At 37.1% G+C, this 23,378-nt stretch overlaps 1 protein-coding gene across 2 annotated transcripts in view; it reads left to right on the forward strand.

The window, feature by feature from the left end:
- The window catches only part of TTC29 (tetratricopeptide repeat domain 29), a 216,321-nt gene that overhangs the window by 33,426 nt on the left and 159,517 nt on the right, over positions 1 to 23,378 (forward strand). For both annotated transcript variants that reach the window (XM_087437240.1, XM_087437241.1), the window contains 2 exons: positions 10,598 to 10,821; positions 16,414 to 16,599. In XM_087437240.1, the coding sequence (XP_087293366.1) occupies positions 10,598 to 10,821; positions 16,414 to 16,599 (410 nt within the window). The remainder of the gene's footprint in view (positions 1 to 10,597; positions 10,822 to 16,413; positions 16,600 to 23,378) is intronic.

The following is a 23,378-nucleotide window of genomic DNA, read 5'->3' on the forward strand; positions in this document are numbered from 1 at the left end:
TTACTCAATTTATATGGAAAATTGATAGTTCTTTTATTTATAAAGATGTATAGATGAACTGAAAGAAAAAATGTAAATGATATTTGAGACAAAAGTTCCTAAATAATAGAATTTCAAAAAATTTAGAGAGCAATCACAAAATTATGTTTCAGAAAACAGAATGACTGTTATATTTAATGGAGTTTTATATTAATAAAAAATTGTAAAGACTAATTTAGACAAAATTATGGAGTTGATGAGCTAGCATGAATGTGTTTACACGTTTATAGCCCATTGTTTATAGTCATGTAGCATGAAACTTATGTTTTATTTTTCTTCTCTTTTTCTTATGTTTATTGTTGTTATATTAGGATGCAGAATATAACAGAATTATATTACTTATTCAGATTTATTTTTTTAGCATTATAACTCAATCTAAAAACTAAGATTATTTTGAGGGTGTTTTTTAGCTCATATTTAATGGGTTAAGTAACAATATAACCAATATGAATTGGTTTACAATTATGTTTTCCTATAGTGGAAAGTTATAGTGTGGATTGAAAGAAAAGAGCAAGAATGCATATGATTGCCTCATTTAGCCAAAGGTGTTTGGACTCAAATGTGGTACTTCTGGCTCGAAAAATACTTTAACTGAAAATTCTTCTTAAACAGTGACACTCTTTCATACCTTTCCTTGTCTAATCTTTGGCTTAAAACATTCTTTTGTAAAAAAGTTTGAATTTCTCGAGGGAGTTTGCAAGTAGTAAGAACGTTTATAAAGATTATGTGTGTAATTAGCCTTATATAAGGAGTTTCTTCCAGTGCTTTTTCACTAAACTTCTAAAGAAAAACTTTTAAAAATATGGTTAAGTTTGAGATTTTTCAGTAAAGAAAATCTTTCAATAACAAAAATGTGTGTGACAGCCATATGGGTAAATATTTTGGTAATACTTTATAATGACTGATGAATAGTTTATTCATTCTTGATTGAGGACAACTCAAATACTTGATTGAATGGGAATCACTTGAGTAAATTATTTTTAACAGAGTATGCACATAAAAAATATCTTTATATTATTAAGGGAATTATTTAAAGATATTGTAGGGATCGCAGTCTGTACTGTCTGCTAAATAGTCACGGCTTTCCTCTGATATTGGGTAACAATCACCAACAAAAATACTATTTGACTGATTAACGTTTATTGTTCTCACGAAAAGTTACTGCCTTTTATGCTAATTATCAGTTCTAACATAATTGAATCTGAGAAATAATCTTTGTTCCATTCTACACGAATATTCCATATGTCTTAATATAAAAATCACTCCTGTTGAAGTGAATTCTTATTTTGCTATTGGGAGAAATCTTGGCTGATCAAATTTTTAGTATTTTATTTTTTGTTGAAAGAATTATATTAGTAATAGTCCCATTTACAAAATACTATGAGGTAAATTTTATTTCTTAGTTATTATTATTATATTTGTAAAAAGAAGAATTAAAGGTTGAACTTGGGTTAAATAGTTTTTTCAAAGTGGCATTTTTTAATTTGTACATATACTTTTAAAGTGTTGAAAGTCTGACTATGCTTTCTAACTTTGATTATTAATAGATAAAAATTTGTATTTTCCAAAAATATAAAGCAAAACTTGTATATGTAACAGTTTCCTCTAAAGATTCAAATTAGTAAACTTCTAATTGTTTAGAAAATCACGAAAAATTCTATTTCATAACCTCTTGAGGGTGGATTTTATTTATTTATTTTTAAATTATCAAATAAGTCCAGCTATCTAAAATGAATCTAAATCTAAACTGGAATAAAAATCCTGCTATGTTAACACTTAAGTTCTGAATTGTTGCCAAGGTTTTTATGTTGATTAGCTTTTTCCATTTATACAATTAAAGGTGAGATCACATTTATTTGGATAGTAATTCTAATGAAATTTCCAGAAACAGTATACCCTAATGCATGCATTAGTGGTGTTTCTTTGGAATGAAGCTAAAATGTTATATATTTCAATCTTTATTAGGAGGGTTTTATATAACATTATAGCAATATATAAAGTATATTATGGTACAGTGTAAGTATAGCACAATTAATATACCTTCAAAATTATTTTTTTATTTTCTCTTAAAGCAAATATGACCAATATATTTCACAAAGAAAATCAAAATTGTTATAATGGCTATGATATTAAAATTCCTATTACATGATTAGCCATAACTGTAGTAATATATTTATGACAGTTATTTTGTTTATTGAAATATATGTTAAAACTATAATAAGCTGCAATGATTGTAATATTTTCATTTTTCTTTAATGAAGTTCTCCTAAAATGTTTAGGAGACATTAATGACAATGTTCATCTTAATGACTAATTCTAATTGTAATGACTATAATAAAGGATAAATTCTTTTGTTCCAAGTATAACAAATTCTACTTTTTGAGATATCAAGTTGTAAATAGTTAAATTAGGTCATATAAAAATTAAGCAGTAATTATCAGGTTATTTATGATTGGTGAATACACTGAGATGCAAAATGAATTTGTTTTAGGGAACAATCATAATTTTAAAAGTACTTTTTAATGCATTTAATTTGGATTAATAAAAATGCCTCATTAAATGTATATATGTTTATCTCTAAAATATATTTCCAACTTTTCCAAACATGAGAATCGATTGGTTTGAAAACTGTTACTCTGTGATGTGCCACCTACCCTATTCACATTTTTAACAGTTGAGTATTTGTTCACTGATCTCGTAGACAGCTACATGTTTTGCTGTTACCAGATGGATGAGATAGAATCCCATGCATAACTTTACATTTATCTTCTTTGAGTGTCACCTTATTTGCATATCAATTAAAATAATATCTGTATTAAGATGGATAATGAAAGTTATCAAATTTACATGATGTGACTGCAGTTTGCTAAATTTCCAGTAGATGCCCCCAGAGACCAGTCAACTCATTGGAAATCTTCTAAATTTAAATAGAGCCCTTTTTATGTTGAAACTTTTTTTCCTTGCTATATTTTGAAGTACATGGAAAACAAATTAAAAGTCCTAAAAATCTCAACTCTCCAATGGTTATAACACAAAAATATGTATGAGTTATGGTAGTAGTGTATTCTTAATCTGTATTAATCAACATGATGACTAATAATTGGTAGAAACCTAAATGTGTAAAATTAAGAAAAATGCTTTCAATTTTCATTGTAAAAGCATTCTATATGCTTTTAAAGTGAAGTCATTTCAAACATAGTTAATTTTTTTCTTTCTAACTTCTCTCTTTTTATATATTTATATGGCTAGGGAAATGCTATATCTTCGTTTTACCTTTTTGGAAAAAAATTGTCCTTTTCACCAAAAAGCTATGATATGTACCCAAATAACTTATATGATTTTTATCAGTGAGTGTGTTTGTCAAGAAATGGATTTTTTCCCCACTCTAATTAGATGTAATATCTACCTACACTGAAAAGTATGGGTAAGAATCGTGACTCACTTTATTCTATGGAAATTTTATTAACTGAAGCTATTTAAGTATTAATTTAAGAGTCAATGTAATTATCCCGTGGGTGATTCCAATAACATTTATCCCTACAATATGAATGTAAGACTACGATAACTGACACATAGATAACACACGAGTGGCTTATAAATATTAGCTTAATGGAATAAAAGTATTATCCTGACTTTCGATTAGATATTACATATCTTTTGAGTTTATCTTTGTCAGATTAAATAAAAATTTCATGACCTTGTTTTAAAGTATGGTTTTTTATTAAGCTGCTTTTGAAATATTTTACTGAATGTGAAGTTTTACCTTGCTACAATATTTCGGTTCATCCTTTGAAAAATTATGTTAAATATATTAATCACATATTAGAATAGTTGATAATGTATTTTGATTTTGAAAGTCCATCTAATAACTAGTATAAATACCTGTAAGTGCAGAGAGAATAAAATAAGTTGTCATAGCTGTTCATTCCATTTATTCATGTTTTTCATATTTGTACAAGTGTGTGCTTTTTATCCTTGTCTATGTTTGTCTCTCCCAGTGTTTTTCCCATTAGACTTTACACCCCTGAGTGGGAGTTACGTCCATCTAATTTGCTTTGCACAGATGCTACTGGTCGTCTGCTCCTTCATTTTAAGGAAGGGGATTCTCTGGGAGAATCACAGAATGACACCGATCTCTTTTCCCAATCCAGCATAAACACGGATCAGCATAGAGAAAGCGGCTTTCAAATTAGAGAGTTATATTGTAATTGTCCAATTATGTCAAATTCCTAAACAATAAATGCAAATAAACAGATAACTATGGGGAGGAGAAGGAGAAAAAAATCAACAATATTTGATTCAGAGTTTGCAGTCAGAGAAACCTGGGTGCGAATTCCAGCTCTGCCCCTTAATAGCTTGTATGGCTCTGGGCAAGTCACAGCTCACTGAAGACAGTTTCTTTATCTGTAAAAATGGAAGTGGTACTTTGTAGAGTTATGGTGTGAGTTAGGAATGATGTCTGCACAGTGTCTGACACATTGTAGGTGCTCTATAAATAGGAGCTATTCAGAATGGTTTAAGGCAGAACTTTAAAATGATATAATATCTCTGCGCCTGTTTAACAGAAAGTTCCCCAAATCCCAGCATCTCAACACATGCTACTGCTGTGGAGTTATGTCAGATTGTTCAGTTTTACTTTCTGTCAGTAAAAAGATTTTTTGTTAATCTTAGAATTTTTTAGGGAAATTTTGATGTAAATTCAAAATACACAATCTCTGTTGGATAATGCCTTTAAATAGTAATAAAATCCATATGAAATGCATGACCATTGGATTCGATTCTTAAGTCCATTCTTCTCCACCTGCACCCCTTAGCCCAGTGCAGCCTCCGGCGTCTGCAGTGGGAAAGGTCTTCCTTAGGGTATAGATTCATAGATGTCTAGCATATCTGTGAATGTCACAACTTCCGCTTATATGAGTGGCATGTTTTCTGTCAGGAGAACTCTCCTCAAATTCCATAATATCGAACATCTCCAGAAATTTTACCAGAATTCTCAGTTTCCACCTAGGATAGTGACTTCAGGTCAAAGATATTTTTCTTCTTCTGATACTTAAAAAGAACATATTTTAATATAGACTAATATTTGTTTTGATATGTAAATGAAACCAAAGATGAATAATTTTATGTCCAAATGAAATAAGAAATAAAAGAATGAATTTGAATTGTTTATATTTCCATTTGTGTTTTTAAAAAATTCCTTTCCATAAAGCAAGTGAACTTTGGCTATGATTCTCTGTTATGAAATATAAAACCTGAGAAATACACATATTATGGTGGAAATCGACATCCATTTTTATTTTCAGATGACAGTTGATTTTAATAAATGAAAATTATTCTGGTTAAAAGAAATAAGTTGCACTAACTGTGAAAGTTTAAATAGGAACCTATTTAGTTAATCACTAATTGTTCTTTCTGTCTCTCAAGTATCAGTAATGAAGCTTAAACAATGACATACATGTATGTGTATGTGTGCACACAAACGTGTATATAGAATAGAGATGATAGCATAGTTACACATGCATTTTTAAGTACATTTCTATTTGAAACCTCTTTTACAAAGCATGGTCTTTTTAAAAAATGTACTAGAAATTTTAAAAATTGATATTAGTTATATATCTTGGATGTTTTGAGGCTGAAAAATGTCTTGGAAACAATTTTAGTCCAATCCCTTCTGAATCAGTTCATGTTCTTTGGTCACGGGCAACACAGAAACTGATTCTGATGAAATAAAATGGAAACAATTTTATTAGAAGGATGTTAGGTAACTCGATGAATTTAACGGAGAGCCCGGCTCAGAGGAAAAGGAAAAGACATGGGACCTTTGAGTGGATCTAGGCAAGAAGAACCACTTGAGACTCTTGTCAGGATGTGGCTGCCAGGTTGATTGAGCTCCAACAACCTCCTACACCTTTGTGTTCCTTGCCTCAAGATTCAAAATCCCGGGAGAAAGACCAGTTGGCTTAACTTCGGTCACTGACCCCCCTTTGGCTAGTGAGTCTTTGAAATCAAGTCCCACCAGGATGGCAGACAATATGGGACCCGCCATTTCCAAAAGTAGTGCTTTGGAAGTGCTGCCATCTGTGGAAGTGGAACTAGATGCTGGGTGGACCAAATCCAGCCAAAGCACTCTCATGTTCCAGGTGAGGGAAATAAAGCTCAGAGAGTGATTTTCTGCATTTCTGTCCTGGTTGGGATTAGAACTGAGACGGCTTCCTGATGTGTGTTTATTTTTAAGTCAATGTTCTCAGTTTTATTTCTTTGCGATTTTCTTTATTTTTGCCCCAGGACGCTTTCTTCACTCACAGGGAAACATGCCGGCAGCCAGGACGTAGACACACAAAGGTGGCGGTGCTTGTTTGAAGCACGGTTGGATTTCCAGCCCTTATCCTCTCAGACCTCCTATACCACCCCCTAAACTGCCTTTTGGGGTACCACTTGGATATCTCTTTCAGTCTCTTCAAACTCAAGTTATCTGAACCCAAACTCCTATTTCCCCAAACCTGTTCATCCTTTTGTGTTCCTCTCTTTAGAAATTCCAATTACCCACTCCAAAAATCTGGTTATCATCCTGTCTCCTCCCTTTCCATCACCACAACATCCACTCAGTCACCAAGTAATCGATATTTTTATCTCCTAGATACGTACTGAATCCACCTACTTCTATTTATATCCTGCCTTGCCTTGAGTTCAGCCTCCATGGCCTCTCCTCTCCAGGACACCAGAGTCTCCCTTCTCTTCTCCCTGCTCCTGGGTCTACCCTCCTGTCAGCCATTTTCTTGGATCAGGTGTGAATTTCAGAGTCACAAGCCCAAGGATGCTAAATTGAAAGTCTTTATTTTTTTATAACTTAATTTTAATTCCTGGCCCTGAGCCCTGATCCTCCCTTGTGTAAAAATCCAATCGTGTCCCTTTCAAGTAAAGTCAATCCAATTCGGTGATTTCTCAGGTTTTTCAGGATTCTAACATCCCTTCCCCTCACTCTATTTTCCTATATAGAAACAACACAGCACTGGTGCAGGGTAGAGGGGAGTAGAGTTGCTAGATTTAGCAAATAAAAATACAGGACACACTTCAACTTGAGTTTCAAAAAACAATAAACTTTTTGTGGTATAAGCATGTCCCATGCAATATTTGGGGCATACTAATACTAAAAAAATCATTCGTTGTTTATCTGATATTCAAATTTCACTGGGCATCTTGCCCAGTTTCATCTGGCAACCTCCAGGAGTGGGGGTTTACAGCATTTACTTTCAGATCTTGACCTAGGACCTTGAAATAGACACTGAATTTGCCTATCTAGTATCCATTCCTCCCTTCTTGTTTGCTAACATAACTCTAGTTTTGTTTGGGGCAGCAATGTGCCCAAGAACAGGCAGGATATTTGTTTTTCCAGTTGGCTTGCAGCGAGAGGTGGCCACGTGACACAATTCTGGCCAATGGGACCGAAGTGGAAATCCACTAGCAGTTGCAAGAATGCTTTTGTTTTCCCCAATAATAGAGGAAGACACAGCTGGTGCCACCTCACTCTCCCATTTTTTCTTGCCTTGAAGGTGGACATGATGTCTGGAGCTGGAGCAGTCCTCTCGTGACCAGCGGGGAACAAGCATGAGGGAAAGGTTAAGACAGTCCCAGAGGCATGGGCCTTGAACTTGGAGCCACTGAACCAAGGCCAGCAGCTGCCTACCTTTAGGCATCTTGTGCTGTGAGAAATAGAAACCTCTAGTCTGGAAGGCATTGCAGGGCAAGTTTTCTCTTACTTGTAGTTGAATGCATTCCTAACCTCTGGTGCTCTATACAGGTGACCATCTCTGATGCACTCAATCCATTCTTTTCTGTCAGCTCTGGAAATATGCTGACCTGACTCTTTCAGTAGCTCCCCAGGGCTTCTTATTCCAGAGTTATAGCTGTGTCCTTCTTCAGACCCCAGTGGGTAGCCCACACGACATCATTTTGGCACACATCCCCTTGCTGTGGCCAGTGACATTGTGGCAGGCGTACCAGCCCTCTCTTTCCCTTAACTTTTGTGTCACACATGGAGCCCACTAGACTATTATGGCATTCCGCCCACACCATTCAGGGGCTATGGGAAAGTATAGGGGCTGGTTCTGGTGCTCTTCTGCTGAGAATCCCTATACAGTGAATTTTGTTGCCTTTCCATGCCCTTGTGTGGGAGTGGGTGGGAGGGGGAGGAGACAGAGGACATGACCCTTCGCAGCATCTCACTGCTTCCTTCTCCGTCCTTTCCTCCTCTATCTGGACTAGAGGGCAGAAACAAACAAAAATCTGTTATTTCTTCTCTCTTCCCTATTTCAAATATTTTTGGTCTCATACAAGATGGTGGCTTTTGATCTTTTGGCCTAGGAATGTGGTTTCTTTTTTTTTTTTTGTGAGGAAGATCAGCCCTGAGCTAACATCCGATGCCAACCCTCCTCTATTTGCTGAGGAAGATTTGCCCTGGGCTAACATCTGTGCCCATCTTCCTCTACTTTATATGGGACACTGCCACAGCATGGCTTGACAAGCAGTGTGTCAGTGTGCGCCCGGGATCTGAACCCATGAACCCCAGGCTGCAGAAGCGGAGCACGCGCACTTAACTGCTGCGTCAGCAGCCGGCCCGAGGAATGTGGTTTCCTTATTCTCTGTATAGACTAGTCCTATAACAGGTGCCCTGCATCGGCTGCCAGTGGGGGAGGTTGCAGTTCAGCTGGGATACTCATTCCAGATGATTTTTCTAAAATACAATCCCCTCGAGTCATTTCCCTGACTCAAACCCCTCGATGGCTCTACTTCACTCCTGGCTTGGAATCCAAAGTTCTTACCATGGCTTTGAGGTCTTACTGATCTGAGTCCTGCCTTTTTTTTTAACTTCTCCCTTACCACTCCACTCCTCACCACTCTTTATATATTTTGTCCTATATCTAAGCTGATCCACTGAATAAGAAATTCTTGGCGGAGGAAGCCTGAGCATTTTTATTTTGTTTGCTTGTTTTTTAAACTCTATAGATCAATCTATTGCCTAGCTAGAAGTTGGGAACCAGTAGTTCAGGACTTCACATTTCCCAGAGCATTTTTATATACATAATTTTATTTTGTCTTAGGGGAATCCTGTGATATAGGTAAGGCATATATAAATATCCGCATTTTACAGATGAGGAGAAATGAGATTAAGGGAGGTTAGGTAGAACTGGGCTCAATCTCAGGTGTTCTGATAATTCTAGGCTGTTTCCACTCCACACTGAAATTTTTATTGCTAGTATTATCATATCATGTCAGTTGTTCTAAATATTTAACTGTCTCCTATATTTTCCTTAAAAAAAGAACGTAAAATAATTAGTATAAAGGTATATCACTTGGCCCGATAGCTCATTTAGTGGAATAATAGCCACTACATAGCTGTTATTCCCGTAACCCTGTTTATTTCCTGTATAGCAGTTTCCATCATCTGATATTATTTATTATTTGTTTACTTATTTGTTGGTTGTGTTCTTCCACTAGAATACAAACTTCACAAGGGCATTGAACCTGTTTGGTCTAGAACAGTGCCTGGCACTTAGTAGGAAACTCAATAGCTATTTGTTGAATAAATAAATAAATGGAATATTCATTTGTCACTTTATCTTCTTGTATATGATTTATCATTAACTTAGAAATGAAATATTAATCTAACAAATCATTAACTTAATCCTAACTGAAAACAATTTTTAAAATATATTTAGTAGTAGATTTCAATGAACATTTTCTGCATAAATGAATGAATGAATGAACGAACCACCATAACATACAGTGAAACCACTTAATATTAGAGTGCATTGTTTTGATATTAAAAGACGTGTTTAATTTTTGCTTCGCCTCTTGGTTTTTTGTTTTGTTTTATTTTGGTGGAAGCTGGTCTATCAAGTATTTTTGGATATTGTCAGTTGCTATGGTCTGAATGTTTGTGTCCCCCAAAATTCATATGTTGAAATCCTAATCCCCAAAGGTATTAGTAAATGGGACCTTTGGGAGGTGCTTGGGTCGTGAGGTGGGGAGCCCTCATGAATGGGATTAGTACCATATAAAAGAGGCACCAGAGAGATCCCTAGCCCCTTCCACTATGTGAGGACACAGCTAGAAGGCGCCACCTATGAACCAGGAAGAGGTCCCTCACCAGAAGGCGACCTTCCTGGAGATTTGACCGTGGACTTCAGCCTCCAGAATTGTGAACAACAAGTTTCTGTTATTTATAAGCTACTCAGTAATATTTTGTTATAGCAGCCTGAATGGACTAAGACATCAGTCACTAGTTTATTTGTCCTTATCAAAGGGAGCTCAGCTCCAGAACCAATATAGTATTTATAATGTAATTTCATTAAAATTACTGTATTTAGATAGCTCCCGGCTTCTTTCATTAAACTGAAGTTTGTTAAATTATAAATGTTTGAGGCAAAGATAGTTTTCGGTGCCTTCACTGAGGAAAAATAGGCAGCATAATTCAACCTTTAATTATTATAGGATGAAAACACCGCACAGATTTAAAGGATTGAAATAACGCTATGAGTGTTCTGCTTCTTATTCCCAGTTACCGGAACTCGTACAAGAAGAGCATCTGTGTGGACATGCTGCGAGATGGTTATCATAAGTCCTTTACTGAGCTCTTCTCTCTGATGGAGAAGTGGGATGCCCTGAGGGAGGCTGCGAGAGTTAGGTCCCTCTTGTGGTTGCAGAGACCCCTGGAGGAGCAGCCTGACAAGCTGGATCATTTCTACCACTACCTGACCAGGGCGGAGGCGGCTGAAAGGAAAAGTAAGTGGAGGGATTGCAGGCAGCAGCGCTGCAGAAGCCAGAATGGCGAGCGCCTGAGGGAAGATTCCAAATTGTTTCATGTATGCATTTGAAACATAAAGACAACTTAGCACAGTTCAACCTAGTCACCTAAGCATCTTGATGGAATAAATGATAGGGAACACTGAATCACAAGGCTGCCCAGACAGGATCCCCAGGGACATCCTGGTGGTGTCATTCAAGCCAGGGAAGACAATGAGTAGCACCCAATAGCATCTCCAGAACTTTCCAATGTATTAAAATCTTTTGTATAATTAATTATAAATATTTCCATAGTTCTCTTTATATATAATCTGATTACTGACTTTCACTGAAGAGATATTTTCAAAGAGTGTTATACCTTGAAAATTATACTGGTTTTTTAGTATTTATATAATGGAATTTGAAGGTTTTATCAATGAGTCCTACAGATTTCAATGAGAGAATTTTTATTAGTGAACAGTGAGAAGACATGAAAAGCCTACAATTCACAATTATGAATGAATTGTTCATTTTATATTTTCCATCACATCGTTTCTAATAAATTCCTTTTTTTGTATCCTAAACTTTTCCAGAAAGTCAATATGTTTCAACTATTGAAGAAAATATTTTAATTTCTACTATAATTATACTGATATTGTTGTCATAAATATTTCTTAGTTATGTATTAGGAATTGTTCATTTCATATAATCAAAGAAAGAAAGGAAATCCTAGAATTTGGCATGTAAGTTTGCTGTTTTGCATTATTATTTTCTTCAACTTTTTGTGTGAAAATACCATAACTCAAAAAGAGAAGTTCAGGCCCCAACATGACAAAGTCTATATTTCATTTCAGACCTTTCTATGGGGAAATAGAGTATAAGATAACTTTTTGTTACCCAGCACTACAATGGGGAAAATTGATGGGGACATGGAAACAGCCTCAGAGGGGTAGCAGAAGTCTTTCAACCTCTATAGTGGATTTAATACATATTTCCCATCATGTTGTAACCTGACTTAGAAGTATGAGACATACAAAAATCCAAACAACAACGCAAGTGACCTAGGGTGTGTGTGTGTGTGGATATAGGAGGTGATTATTTGTATTATGAAAAGTATTTAGTGGCAGGATTGACTTTAAAAATAGAGTTCTTTGGAGCAACTAGAAAGATGTACAACTATGACATACATCTACTGAGGCTTTGGGGAGAAAAAAAGAAAAAAGGAGGAAGATTGGCAACAGAGGTTAGCTCAGGGCCAATCTTCCTTAAAAAAAAAAAAAAGAGTTCTGTGGTGAATTTTAAAATGTGATTTACATATAATTTCTCAAGAAATTAACTGTTATAAATAAAAAATGCTATTGTAAAAAACCTATATTGTAGGGCCGGCCCTGTGGCTTGGTGGTTAAGTGCGCGCGCTGCGATGCTGGTGGCCTGGGTTCGAATCCCGGGTGCGCATCGAGGCACCACTTCTCCGTTCATCCTGAGGCCGAGTCCCGCATACAGCAGCTAGAAGAATGTGCAGCTACGACATACAACTATCCACTGGGGCTTTGGGGGGAAAAAAATAAAATAAATAAAATCATTAAAAAAAAAAAAAAAACCTATATTGTAGTATCAGCCTCAAATTCTGAAGCGATGTTTACACTGAAAATAGAATTGATCAAGGTAAAATTTGCCCATTAGTCATTTTTTCAAGTTGAATACATTATATTCACTAAGTTTTTTAAATAGATGCTTTTGTTTGAGTAGCATAAATATAAGCCAAGTATATCATTTGTCATAAAGTGTCATAAATATGAGAAACTTATCATAAAGCATTTTGTAATTATAAAGAAACTAAAATGCTAGATAGTCTATTTTCGGGTAGAAAACATTTTAATTTATAGTCTTTTATTAAAGAAAAGTAACTATACCTATAAATAAAAATGTTTCTCCAATTCCCAAAATTAACAAAGTTCAAACTTTATAATAGCCAATGTCTTAGACATGTAATATAAGTAATGAAAGGAAATATTTCCTTTACTGAGTGGTTTATCATATATTCATGGTAACTAAGGTTGCATTTGTTAAATGGAACAAAGTTACCTCTTGCTCGGAATAGCTCTTTTGTAGGGTTATCTTCCAAATGCAGTGGCTTCTCCCTGGTTGAAATACAGAAAATTAAAATTATTGCAAAAAGTATTGTTGGAAATACTTCATTTAAAGGGCATATAAACATTTGTATGCTCTTTTTAAAAATTCGCATAATTTTTTTCATATTTAACACATGAACTTTATTGGGGGAAAATCATGATTTGAATTAAGAATGTTCCAGAAAATGATATAGGGGATATGCACATTCACTCTTAGTAACTTGAATTAATCCTCAATCTTAAAATCCATATAAACATACAGACACACACACACACTCTTAATCTAGAATATATAAATCTGTTAATAACATCTCAAGATTCCATCCCATATGGTTGTGAGATCTGAGACAATTATCCTGAGGTGGCGTATCTCTGAGCGTTCTCATTGCTTCTCATTGGAAAGACCGTCACTCTAGGGTCACAATGAAGTTCATTTAATCAAAGCTATGGCACTAACAATAGTCATCTCGGGTCAGTTCTGCCTCTTGAGACTTATAGACCAGGAACCTAGAGTTATTTAAATTACTTTACAAAACATCACTTTCTGTTTCATAGCAAAGTGTTGAAAGTAAGCCAGTCATTTCTTTTTGGATTATTTTCCGTTTGTTACAGGGTTTCTTTGTCCCTGATAATGTTTCTTATATTACTCATTGTGAATCATCTCTGTACCGTCTGTAACATTATGATTAGGGCCTTGTGCCCCATGGGGCCAGGGAAGAGATGGCAATAATGATTATGGGTAACCGAATCAATAGATAATTCAAACATTATTTACACTTGACTTTAAATTATTGTCAAGGGTTAAGCAGCGATTTTTTTTCTAATAACATTTATTTAAGATGCCCAAAGTATGTTCTACTCAAGTAGAGTTCCAAAGGATGTTTATAGGTTTTATGTAAAGCAAAGCAAAAGTAATTGTCTGGTGAAATAAGTTTGAGAAACATCAGGTGAATTCACATTGACGTTAAGCAAGTCGGTTTATTGCAAGACTTATCAGAGCCTTTAATATGCTGATGTATATTGTGTGGTTCACTGAAAGAGAGAAATTAACAAGAGCAGTTCCCAAATTTATTTCATCATAGAATCTCTTTTTTAGGTAGCATAATGAATACAGGTATAAATAATAAACCAACAATAAAAGTGATTTTCATCTTATAGATATATACCCACTGACAATTCAAGGAAGTGGTCTATAAGCAAGGAGAAAAGGCAGCTTAGAGTGTAAAGGGCATAGGCCATATATTTGGTTTGTGCAAAGATTCAAAACTTGAATATATTACTTACACTTAACACTCTGAAAAACGCTCCATTTTTCTAAAGAAAAATAGCTTTGCTGACAAATAGTCGTGTTTTTTTTGTGTGTGTGTGAGGAAGATCAGCCCTGAGCTAACATCCATGCTAATCCTCCTCTTTTTGCTGAGGAAGACCGGCCCTGAGCTAACATCTGTTGCCAATCCTCCTCCTTTTTTTTCCCCAAAGCCCCAGTAGATAGTTGTATGTCATAGTTCACATCCTTCTAGTTGCTGTATGTGGGACGCGGCCTCAGCATGGCCGGAGAAGCGGTGCATCAGTGCATGCCCGGGATCCGAACCCGGGCCGCCAGTAGCAGAGCGGGCACACTTAACTGCTAAGCCACAGACCGGCCCGACAAATAGTCTTTAAATATGGAATCTCGATAACTTATATAACTCATTCTAAAAAAAATAAAAATAAAACTTTGTTTATGAAATATTGGAAATATTTTTCTATTGAGGTTAAATTACTGAAAAACAGAAAAATTATTTCAGGATTACATTCTGTTTTAAAAAACGCTCTTTAAGATAACCTTTTTAAAATGAAAGACATGAAATGTTTTACTTAGAGGCTTTAAAAAATAATAACTCTCTAATCACTAAATATGACAAAAAATATAAAATATTATGAAATAGACTTTAGTGCTCTATTCACATTAGGTAGAAGGTTCAGAATGGGAAGATAAAGTATAAAAGTCAGTTCTGAGATGAGAATATTTGTTTTAAATGAATAACTCAGGTTACTCTCAGCTTTTCACCTAAGCTGTTGCCTATTATGAATAGCCTTAAAAAGCAGAATGGCTCCCAGAATCCCCAGCTCCTTCAAAAATAAGGAGAGAAAGACCTTTTTTTTTTACCTTAATTTTTAAGTATAAATTTTATCTTGAGATTAATCTTAATTTCCTATGGAATTATGAAACAGTATATGTAAAGGAATGATGTAGGTTTTAGAAATTTCTTTTGAAACATTGGAGTTCTTGAAAGTTACCTTTTGCTGTAATCGGCCTAATTTCACTTTTTTCTGAGCCTTTTGATTTTAATCTTATGGGGAGTACTAGTGGGCAATGGATAAATACTTTTAATAATCGTAATCCTTTCAGGAATATATAAGTTGACTCTTCTGGTAGTAGTGAACAATTAGAATCGGTGAATTCTAATAGATAACGATGGTTATAAAAAATCCTTGGAAAGGTAATCCAGAGGCTGTCACATAACTGTGCTTTCAGCACAAACGCAAAAAGACAAAGATTATGAATTTGTTCACATTCACCAATAGAGTGGAGTTTACAGACTGAGGCATAATTTGTTAACACACAACCATTTTTATTCAAGTTCACGATTGATTGCAGTGGGGTGTATAAGACTGCTTCACAATTTATTAACACCTTTTTTTTGTATACAAATAGGTCAGATGCCACTTTAGGAAAAAAAAGGGTCGTTTAATACGTTAATAACTAGTAAACTAATAACTGTCTAAGTGAGAAGGATGACTAGTATTAATGCATTTTCAGTAGAAAAATATACTCATAGAAAACAGAAGCATAGAAATTCACTCTTAACATTGCTAGTAACTTGTGTTGCTGGAAACATGGCTAGAAAAGTGTAGGGAGCTTATTGGGTCATCCCGATCATCATTTCTTATATCTATAAGCCTCATGATTGTTTTTCTCTTCTCAGTGAAAGTACCTTGCTGTTTTCATATCCTATCTGCTGTCTTCATTTACATTATTTTTTTGCCATGGTTAAGAAACATTTCTTTCTCTGGAATCTCTAAATACTTTTCAGATCTTCAGTGGGAAAAATATTTGATGATACCACATACTCATTTCTTCCAAAGGAACTGAGCACATTGCTAGTAGATATTATCCTGTCTTTTGTTTTATATAAAATCTAGTGTTTCAACCAAAGAGTATGTCAATTTCTAACATGTTCTAAGTTTTCTGAAAGATTTTTGTTTGCTTTTCTCATATGCACATACTTTAATTAATATAACTATTTTAATAGTTAAAATACATTAATTTAATTTTTGCATTTCGATTTTTAAAATAGTTAATCGTGCTTTGAAGGAAAAATAGAAAATAAATGTCATTATATTGGTTTGCTATTTGAAGGGATGTGCTGTGAGACATTTTTCTAATGCAGTTTATGATGTTTTTCTCCCTTTGAAGAATACTTTGAAGATGTCTATAATAACTTGTATGCTCTGGCCTGTTACTTCAATAATTCGGAAGACAAGTGGGTAAGGAACCACTTCTATGAACGATGTTTTGAGATTGCTCAGCTGATCAAAATAGACGGTGGGAAGAAAGAAGCCGAGGCACATGCGCACATGGGACTTCTCTTTGAGGAAGAAGGTGAGTGGCCATTTGCCAGGCTGCACGGGGTGCTTTGAAGGATCCAGAGTCCGGGTAACCAGAAATCACGTGGGAGTCGAGGAAAAGGCCTGAGGCTTTAGTATAAGAATGCAAGTTATTGAGATTAAAAGGCAAAGGGATGGACTCACCTTCAGTGTTGTTTGCAGTCATATCTCCACCTGAGGGTGAGCTGTCAGCCTAGAGTTGCCAGGAGCATCATGCCCAAGAGAAAGCGTCTTCCCCATCCCTCCGCACACATCCTTCATCCACATACATCCTTCGTCCACACACGTGCTGCATGTTTTGAATTATTTTCCCTTTCTTATAGCTCTCTTTGTTCATTTTAACTTGATTTGTCGTGTATGAAAATAGGAAAAAAGGGAAGGCACACTTCGTAATTTTCCTTGCACACCATGTCCCGTATACAAAACCCCCAAAATATCTATATAACTCAGATACCACCCCATTGTGATTTTACAATAATTTCTGAAGGAAATGTTCCTTTAAAAATAACTTCATACTTAATAATGTTAACTTAAGACAAGCCAGCGTCTAAAACAACAAAAAATCGTCAGAAACATGTTTTGTATAGTAGTTTAATAAGGATTGCAATAGAAACTTCAGAATTAAAATATTTATGGATATTTAAGGATAGTGGGTAAGTAATATGCAAAATATATATGGGAAGATGAAAATATTTTATCACGGATAATCCTATTTCTTCTCTCAAAAAACTCTCATTTTCCACAAAAGTTTTGACTTTGACAAAACAGCTAAATTAGAAAATACTTATTATTTTGTGGCAAGGACTGCATAGGACTTTGAGAAAGGGGGAAAAAGGGTTTTGTGCTTCAGGAAATTGCACATTATAATCTGCAGCATGGTAGGTGCTAGAACGTGACAGATGATCAGGGACCATCTTGAATGGTAGATATGGGGAATAGCAGAAAAATTCAAAGTAAGAGATCATACAGACTAGATTCAAAGAAGGCATGGTGGAGTCAGTAGGGACCGCTGGGGGACGTGGAAGATGGGTGGAGTTTAGGCAGGTAAAGAAACAGAAATATATTCTGTAAGAGGGAACTACATACACTAAAGCATAATTAGAGGAACTCATCGAAGGAGAACCTGTTTAAAGTGGAAAGTATTTCTGAGCAGTGACGGGGACTGAGTGGAAAGGCAAAGTGGGGACATGCCGGCACTCAGAGTTTGGGCTTGGGCCGCCCCGTGGCTTAGCGGTTAAGTGCGTGTGCTCTGCTACTGGCGGCCCGGGTTCGGATCCCGGCGTGCACCGACGCACCGCTTCTCCGGCCATGCTGAGGCCACGTCCCACATACAGCAACTAGAAGGATGTGCAGCTATGACATACAACTATCCACTGGGGCTTTGTGGGAAAAAAAGAAAAAGGAGGAGGATTGGCAATAGATGTTAGCTCAGAGCCAGTCTTCCTCAGCAAAAGGAGGAGGATTAGCATGGATGTTAGCTCAGGGCTGATCTTCCTCACAAAAAACAAAAAAAAAGAGTTTGGGCTTAAGCTTCTGTGCATTCAGGGTAAGGCAAGGAGTGTGATGTAATCTAAGTCTGGCTGCGATGCACCCTGCAGGAGGAGGAAAAAGAGGAAGAGGGGATGATGAGGAAGCAACTACACTAATATAGCCCTGAAGGAACAATCCAAAAGCAAGAGAACATAACATCCATGGCCAGTCCTAGTCTTTTTTTTTTTTTTTTTTTGCTTGAGGAAGATTAGCCCTGAGCTAATATCTGTGCCAATCTTCCTCTATTTTTTTTTTTTTTTGCATGTGGGACACTGCCACAGCATGGCTGGTGAGTGCAGTAGGCCTGCACCTGGGATCCAAAGCTGCGAACCCAGGCCACTGAAGCAGAGTGCATGAAACTTTAACCACCTGGCTTGGGGCCGGGGCCTGCAGTGCCATTTATAATATCTCAAAGCAGGAGATTTGTTAAATACATTAAGCAATATCCATGCAACACAGTTCTGTGCAATCAAGAAGTTACAAGTTAGAGCAAAGTTTACTCATTCATTCAACGAATATTTGTTTAAAACGTAATGTTAGGGGATAAAACAGAGAACAAGACAGACAAAATCCTTCCCCTTATGGCACTTACATCCTACTGGGAAAAAGAGGCCTTACCTACTACTAGTAGTTATATAATATATTAAATAGTGGTAAGTGCTACTATGAAAAATAAAACACGGCAAAGGAATAGACAGTGATTGCTACTTTGCATGAGGTGTTCACCTGTTAAAAGGTGAGACATGAGTGAAATGAAGGAGTGAGCCTTGTGGAAATCTGGAGGAAGAGGATCTAGAGAGAGGACATAGTAAGTGCCAGGGCCCTGAGGCAAGTGTGTGCTGAACATGCACAAGGACCAGCAAGAAGGCTAATGTGTCTGGAGCTCAGTAATGTCGGAAGTAGGAGAGAAGCTAAGTATAGACCAGGAGACTAGGGATCACACTGGGGCTTGTAGGCCAAGGTGAGGACTTTGGATTTTATTCTACATTGTATAGGAAACCCCAAATATATGTTGATTTGAGAAAATGCTCATGATACATTTAGTAGAAAAATAAGATACCAAACACAATGTGGAATATAATTATATGTGGTATGTACCATACACCAACACGTTAACAGTGGTTATTTTTGAATGTGGGAATCATAGGTATTATAAAATTATGCAATGAGGAGATATTTCTTACTATAATTTGAGAAGCTATTTGTTAAAGCTTTTAGCCTATTGTTAAAAGTAGAGTTTTGTTTTTCAATTTGTAAACATGGGATAAATTCTTGCTTAAGTAAGGTAAAATTCTTACTTAGCTTTTAAAAATTACTATTCTCATTTCAGAGATGAGGTAAATACTTTTTAAAGCTTTTAAAAATTATTAGCTTCATTTTGAGGATGAGGAAACCATGTCACAAAGAGATTAAGCTCGTTAGTGGTAGAGCTAGCATTAACTAGTCAGTTGGCCTCAGAGCCTGTGCCACTAGCCACTGGCTTTACTTTCATGATGTGCTAATTTGAAAATTCCTGAAAATTATGTACTAAAATATGATTTAGCACTTTTTTGTTCTTTACTATATGAACCTCCCTCAATTGAAAGGAATAAAATTTTTTGTTTTGTTTTGTGTTTATAATTGGAGTCGTCAAATTCTCCAGTTACAATGACAAATCAAATAATGCAGCTGTTAATTACTGGACCCCCAAAAAAGAAGTCAAAAAAGAAATAAGAAATAATGTATGAAAATAAAGAGTGAAGAAGTCAAGACTACATTGATGAAAATTTAAGAGTGGCCCCAGTGAGATTCAGATAGCTATCATAGGTATATTCTGAATTTTTCTATGAATTTTATTTCTGATTTTTTAAATTTGATTTGATTTTTTTAGAAACTTTATTGTGGTAAAAAAAACACATAAAATTTACCATCTTAGCTATTTCTTCTTTTTTTTTTTTTTTTGGTGAGGAAGATTAGCCCTGAGCTAACATCTGTTGCTTTCCTCCTCTTTTTGCTGAGGAAGATTGCCTCGGGCTAACATCCGTGCCCATCTTCCTCTACTTTATATGTGGAATGCCTGCTACAGCATAGCTTGATAAGTGGTGCGTAGGTCCACGCCCGGGATCTGAACCAAACCCCGGGCCGCCAAAGCAGAGCGCGCAAACTTAACCACCATGCCACCAGGCTGGCTCCCCATCTTAGCTATTTCTAAGTGTACAGTTCAGTAGTGGTAAGTATATTCATATTGTTGTGCAACCAATCTCCAGAACTTTTTCATCTTGCAAAACTGAAACTCAATACCCATTAAACAGCAACTACCGATTTCCCTCTCCTTCTGATTTTTTAAAATCTCTGAATGTATTTCTATTGGAGGATTTATTCATTGCTTCCTTCCTTTATTCATTTATTCATTCATTCATCCGCCAATAGATTCGTCTATCCATTCCTCATTCAACAAATATTGGAGTGCCCGCTAATCCTATGATTAGAACCATGGCACTGTGGTTGCCAGTATCACTTCAGTGGCTGAGAGTGAGGATGAGTTTGGGAAAAGCGATCAGAGTGGGGCTTCCATGAGATTACATATTTGCATGTCCTTCACTTGCTCACATTTAGATTCCCCACCCTATAGCATGATAAAATGCACCCATATTCCATAATAAACAGAATGTTTTGGCTATGAAATTACTTTTAAGTTAGATTGTGTTATTTTATTTTGCAACCACTTTTTGTCAGATCTAAAATATTTTTCTATGTCCTTAATCAGTTCCTTAATCAGGCCCTAGGAACCATGCCTTTATTCCCTGATGGATAAGATGACTGAGTTGGTGTTGATGAAAATTTTAGAGATTGACTTTAATGTTCGATGTACCTAGCAGTGGTGAAAATTATCTGTGCAGCGTTTGTAATCTGGGGTAGAATTTTCATGAGGTGGGTAAACTAGGACCACTTAGAATATGTGGTTGGAGTGCAGTGGGGACTCACCTGGCTGTAGGGGTCCCCCTGAGGTGATGGTTTTGTAACTTCCGCATTTCTGATCTGATTGGTCCAGACAAGCGAATGGAGGCCCCATAGCAACAGCTAGGCAGCAGCTGTGCTCAGAGGCAGGTGGCAGCGTCCTGATTCCAGGGGTGCCCATTCAGGTTAAAGCACGATACCAGCTGGCAGATGGCAAAGGGCAGGTTGTCAGGGCCCAGTCAAGCAGGCTGTAGTCCAGGGCATGGCTCCAGCACCCTCAGGGAACTGTAGAGCAAATGAACATGAGCAGAAGCCATAGTCACCGGGACTGGGCACCTGGGTATAGTCAGGGCCAGTGTTCAGCCCACTGACACATGTGTGACAAGAGCCTCACCCAGAGCCCCCTGGCCAGAGTTGAATACAGGTTCTAGTCCCCACTGCTGCTAAAGATGGGGCTCTAGCATATAGTGTGGCCTGGTTTCCATTGGTTCACGGGCTGGCAGTCTCATTCATCAGGTGAAATATGTTCAGACCAAAGCTGGAGTAGTCACGGACTGGCAAACACTCGTAGCAAATCAGTGGCTGTATCTTCTTTCAGAATTGTGACCTAATTGTAAGGACAAAAGGACACACAGCATTCACACCACATCGTGGAGTGTTGGAGAAAGCTCTCTGATGCTGGGTCAGTAGGAGATATGCCCATGCATTCTAGAGCAGCACATAGAGGTCCAGCAGGGCCAGATGTCAGACCCCAGGAGAGAGAGGGCTTTTTAAGAGACATGATGAGGGAAGCATTGGCTCCTCCCCAGGTATGGTCTGGGGCCAGGTCCACAATAACAAAATGACATGGCAGAACCTTAACTTCAATCTTCTCCTGCCAGGTGGGCATTAGTGGTTGGGTGCAGTAGCAGCCCGTCCTCTGGCATGATCAGGGGACTAGGGACCAAGCCTTGCAGTTGCAGCTTTATTGGTGGGGAGCAAACTAGTGGCAGAGATGACCACATCAGCATTCATAGTTGAGCAAGCACCAGCATGTTTCCCCGCTCCCTACTTCCATTGATTTAGGATCTGGGTCCAAGCATTGCTTTTGACCAAATCAATGGACTTAGCACTGAGATTAGCTGGGTTCTATGGAGCCTTGCAGGAGGCCAGTCTTTTTTCTGGGAGGCTAGCCTGCAGGGATCAGTCTTGGACAAGTTAACCCTTAATTTCTGTCTATCTTTTTGTCCTCTTCCTTCCTCTCCATTCAAAGTGGGGGTGGCTTCTGAGTATCATCTCTCACTCTGTCAGCAACCCATTCCATTTCAACCCATATGGGCTTTGAGTCTAGATTTTGCTATGGGAAACCAGGAGGATGATTGGAAATAGATGTTGGGTGAAAACCCCAGGGTGTTGATCATGTTCACTGAAGACAGACAGAGGAAGACCATTGTAGGAACAGTTTAGGAAGTGTGCATCTTCCAGTTCAGAAGTCCATCATCTGTGACTTTAGCACAGGGACTGAATAAAGGCTAACTAGAATCTACAGCATCGATCCCAAGTCTTCCCAATGACTGGGGAACACCAGAAGAAAAGAAGAGCTGTCCTGGTTGGCTTGTTCAGTTCAGGTCCTAGAATTTATCATTGGCAGTCAGTTCCATGGACAGATTCTAGATAGTGTGTCTTAGTGCAGTTTTCCAGAGGCCAGAAGGCACCAGGAGCAGGGTGGTGTTGTGAAGACACACTGGAATGGCTCCCACTCTCCCCTGATGCATCCAGTAGTGGAAAGCGGATCCAGCAACAGATTTGTGGAGGAGGCCACCACTATAAGGGACTGTCCCATTTACCATCTTGATCTCATACAGAGGAGTTAGAATTTGGGAGCGCACTTATCCTTGTCTTGCTAATGGTTAGCACCCTTTTCTAAGATCTCCTCCAACCATTGGGGAAAATGTCCCTTTTCTTCTTTTCTTTCATGAATTTTATGAGGAGCAGTGGTTCACCTTTCCTTTTAGTGAAGTATCCACCCCATCCTAGGCAACTGCCTTCAATATCTTGCACACACACACAAAAATGAGGAATTCTGTCACTGAGAGTCTTAACCCCATAGGTCTCCCACTGCTCAGGATTTTTCAAAGCTAGTTCCTGCTAACAGTCACTAACTGGCCATCCTGAAGTCTCGTCACAACACCACCAGCAGACTCTTCCCACTCCAATCTTGGTCTTTGATTTATTTCTGGTCCCTTGACTTACTTCCAGAAGGTCATGGTGTGGGCCTGGACAGATGCCCAGTTTTCTGGGACAGCTGCCATGCTAACAAGTTAAGTG

This window comes from Ceratotherium simum, chromosome 12 (genome assembly GCF_057802395.1).
Source record: "Ceratotherium simum simum isolate JZ-2026a chromosome 12, ASM5780239v1, whole genome shotgun sequence".
NCBI classification, from domain to species: Eukaryota; Metazoa; Chordata; class Mammalia; order Perissodactyla; family Rhinocerotidae; genus Ceratotherium; species Ceratotherium simum.